At 41.8% G+C, this 4,408-nt stretch overlaps 1 protein-coding gene across 1 annotated transcript in view; it reads right to left on the bottom strand.

The window, feature by feature from the left end:
* Positions 1-2,293, bottom strand: part of SARC_08934 (hypothetical protein) — a gene marked incomplete at both ends in the record, with an annotated part of 5,988 nt that extends 3,695 nt beyond the window's left edge. The window contains 2 exons of the mRNA XM_014297070.1: positions 620-753; positions 2,225-2,293. Coding sequence (XP_014152545.1) covers positions 620-753; positions 2,225-2,293 — 203 coding nt within the window. The remainder of the gene's footprint in view (positions 1-619; positions 754-2,224) is intronic.
* Positions 2,294-4,408: the final 2,115 nt, after the last annotated feature.

Here is a 4,408-nt window from a genome sequence, read left to right as displayed (position 1 = left end):
TGTGTGTGTGTGTGTGTGTGTGTGTATGCATGTTTGTATGTATATATATATGTGTGTGTGTGTGTGTCTATACGTACTCATAACCGTATGTAGAACCATATCCGTCTTTTCCGAAATATGGCGTCCATGTCGGATGTCCGACCACGTCTTATGAAAGTGCTCTCATTGAAAATGTTTATACGACAATCCGACGCAACACATTAAGAATAACTGTGTGATCGGTGCAGAATGTGACAGCCTTTACCTTTTGTAGGACAATATAGGTCGGATTTGACATATGCTCGCCCGCCGCCGATGCCCAAAAGTTAAAACATTCCTAAATTATCACACGTCTATAAATAGATCTCGGCTCACCTGATAACCCTGTCGAAGTTGTAGGTAGTAGCTAGACGCTACCTTCTTCTTGGCCCCCGCCTAGAGCGCAGTGGAACAATCACTCATACATTTCACACGTCTATAAATAACACTACAGCTATAAATTGATCTCGGCTCACCCGACAACCCGGTCGAGTGGTACGTAGAAGCTCAAGCGGACTTCTTCTCCTCGCGTTGCGCGCAACAGAACAACAACTCACACTATTCATCCGTCTATAAATAGAACACTATAGTTATAACTCACCTGACAACCCGGTCAAGTGGTAGGTAGAAGCTGGACGCGGCCTTCTTCTTGCCCCCTGCATTGAGTGCAATGGCCCTGCCAAGTGAATCAATCACCGGAGAACCACTCGAGCCGCCAGAAGTTCCCGATGCCGCCTTTTGCAAAGACGATTGGAAACATAATGCGTGAAAGTTCGGGTTAGTTGAAGTGTTAGTGTGTGAGTGGGTGGGTGGGTGGGTGTGCGTGTGCGTAAGACAGTGATTGGCTGCATGTACCACACGTGATGGACTAGTTTTGGCTGAGAGCGGAATAGGTGTCTGTGTGAGGGGTCTGTACGTGACCAGGCTTTCACCTGCTAACAGAGTACCTGCGCTATGTGATCATACAATAACTCATGCCCTTCGCGCTCGGCGCTGAGTTCTATATCAACAAGTGCCATCTGGCTATTTGGGGCCACGCCGTCGATCTTTGAAAGGAGTGTAGGTACGCCTCTGAAAATAGTTCGAACAATTTGCAAAGTAAAGATACAACATTGTAATTAATTTGGACTAATCAGCACTCCCAATAAGCACCGTTGGTATTAATTTACATTAAACTGTACTCTCGATAAGCGCCATTTCAATTATTCAGAACTACTTTGTACTCTCAATGGCGTCCTTGGAATGAATTTAAATTAAACTGCACTCCTAATAAGCGTCATAGCAATTAATTGAACTAATCTGCACTCTCAATAGCGTATAGCCCTACAATGAGATAGTAATAGTTTCAACTGACAGTAATATTATTTCGAACTAATCTGCACTCCTAATAAGTGTCAAAGGAATTAAACTGAACTAACCTGTACCCCCAATAAGCGCCAATGGAATTATCTAGTCATTGGAATTAATTTGAACTAATCTAAAATTAATTTGAACTAATCTGCACTCCCAATGACTTCCAACAAGCGTGATCAATTGGACGCCGCTCGATCTAGTCCGTTCCATTGATCTCTTTCCCATAGGCGTTGATGAGTCACAGTTGTAGTCGCATGTGGCCAGTAGCCCATCTCCACCCACGCACCTTAGCCACACTACATCCCAAGTACCTTGGAACCCCACTACATACTAAACTATGTCCAGTAAAGAGTTTCGCCTGTCTAATGATATGGCTCTCTACATCAGCTGTTTAACCTAGCCTATCTCCATATATATATATATATCAAGTGTCGTGCAACCACACTTAATACTAAACTACGCCTCAAAAAAATTGTATATACCGAGCACTTTGGTCTGTTGAAAAGGTCTCACACACCTCCCACGACTACTAACCATCTGCACACTTCCGCCAGATCACCTAAGGCGAGCCTACGCCCACCTTTGCACTCGTATTTGATATCAAATACACCTCTCTCAAAGTGATATCAAAGTGATATCAGATACACCCTCGCTCTCATAGTGATATCATATACACCCTCACTCTCATAGTCATTTTCTCTCATCCCCGGAGATCCGGCCATACAAGCCGCACTCAGATATCTGAGACGTCACGCTATGTAACTCTCCTTCACACGCTTGGGCCACCTCCTGTCCCCATCTACCTACAACATCCAACTCGAGTATTGCCATTCCGCTATTCCAATCTACCTACCACGTCCAACATACGTTTCGCCACCCCCTGTTCCAATCTACCTACAACTTCCAACATAAGTGTTTCCATCCCCGTACTGCAATCTACCTATATCCCCCATACACTTAACCCCTCGGGAGGTGTTTTGCTTGACATAACATTCCTTGAGTGGACTTCAGCGGTGTATTGCACACGACCTTTCTGTACCCACACCCCCTTGACTGCAACTTATGGATTTCCTGCTCTCGCCAATCCAATTCCTACACAATATTGTGTATTTGCCGGCCAATTAATCTGTGATTGAGCCAAATAACTGACCCATTTTCACTTCTCCAACGTGTATCATGCCCTGCTTTCCCGCACACTTCTTAGCACTACTGACCGTACCAATGTATCGAACCTCTACGGCTCCCTTTTCTATTTATAGAATTCCCACTATTGGCCTGTTCTATTTATATCAGTCAATGAAAGCTTCACATTCGCATCCCATACACAGCCCTCCTGCATAAATAGTAGATGCCCTTTCGACCACGCGCTCTCCCCTTTAAATTGAGTTGTCAAGACACCCCCTCAAGCACCCTGACTAACCACAGCCCAAAGCTCAATAGCATGGTACGCACGAACCGAGACACCCCCTCCTAAGCACATACTACACCCAACCCAAAGCTCACCAAAACCCTAAACCCTAAACCTAATGCCTTGGCTTGCACAACGCCCTGTTGTACGGCATTTCTCAACTTCATATGCCACTTCAGCAATGTCAAGCATTCTTAATATCTTTGCGAAAGCCGCTGAAAGACTATGGCATACACATGTGGTCAATGTAGGAGACTTCAGGTACTCGCTCCGTTCTATTTATAATATTTGCTCATTTCTATTTATAGTACTTGCTCCGTTCTATTTATAGTGCTCGCACGTACTATTCAGATTATTTCCACAGTCTAACTCTAAAGCCTTCGTTTTCTTTTCTGAAAAAAGACCAAGACCACCTTGTCCTCACAAGCACATGATAGACATTGAGAACTCGTTGGGTACCTAGATAGTACTGCAGTGTACTCGGCTAACTGGAGAACAGCAGCATTATAGATATGGACCTGGCAAACACATAACAACATGTGGCACTTAAGTGGAGCTTTGGTACTTTCGAGAACATTTAGCTGTAGTTGTGGCAGAAATCTAACAATAATAATATATGTATATGTAGTATATGTATATGTAAGTGTAATGTATATGTAAGTGTAATGTATATGTATATGTAAGTGTAATGCATATGTATATGTGAGTGTAATGTATATGTATATGTATATGTATATGCATATGTGTATGTATATGGATATGTATATGCATATGTATATGTATATGTACATGTATATGTATATGTATATATATATGTATATGTATATGTATATGTAAAAGTAAATGTATATGTATATTTATATGTTTATGTATATGTATATGAACATGTGATACGAAATCAACGACGATTCGCCCTAAAGCAGCCTCTCTGAACTACAGATGTAAGACATGATAACAGACGCCGACAAATGAACCCACCTGCGTTTGCATGCCATAACTTCATCACAAACAAATTATACCAAATTTAGAACCCCACTACCACTTACCAGAGGCATACACGGTAAACTCAAAAAAAAATGAGATACACTCCATCAACATCATAGAAGACTGCATCTCATACGGAAACGTCGAATTTCAGTCAACGACACAAATGGCTCTAACAATAACAAATGCAATAGATTGTAATTGGGGCTGTTACGCCAAAATTAAAAGTTAAATAACAGGACAAATTCGTACGCCAAATCAAAAATTAAATAATAGGACAGAGTCTAATTTGTCAGTCTAATTCGGCATTGGCGACGATGGCGTTTTTATCCTGCTACTGCAGTTCCACCACTCGTGATGCGAATCTCATAATCAACGACGATGGTGAGCTTTTATTTCCAAAAAGAATCGCCAAAATTGTGGATTTAACCCGCGACAAGTGGTGTAGCACTCACAGATTGCCAGAAGGTGACGAGAACCACGTGTGTTCATAGACGGTGCTTTATATGAATAGGTATACATTCACAGCTGTTCACGCACAGGCATTCATTGCGTTCCTGACAATTCATACCTACACGTCAAATACATATATATATATATTATATATATATATATAAAATAAATTGAATATACATAAATAATATG

Source organism: Sphaeroforma arctica (assembly GCF_001186125.1).
Source record: "Sphaeroforma arctica JP610 unplaced genomic scaffold supercont1.855, whole genome shotgun sequence".
NCBI lineage: Eukaryota > Ichthyosporea > Ichthyophonida > Sphaeroforma > Sphaeroforma arctica.
The sequence above is the reverse complement of the archived record's forward strand: the minus strand, read 5'-3'. Positions and strand labels throughout refer to the sequence as shown.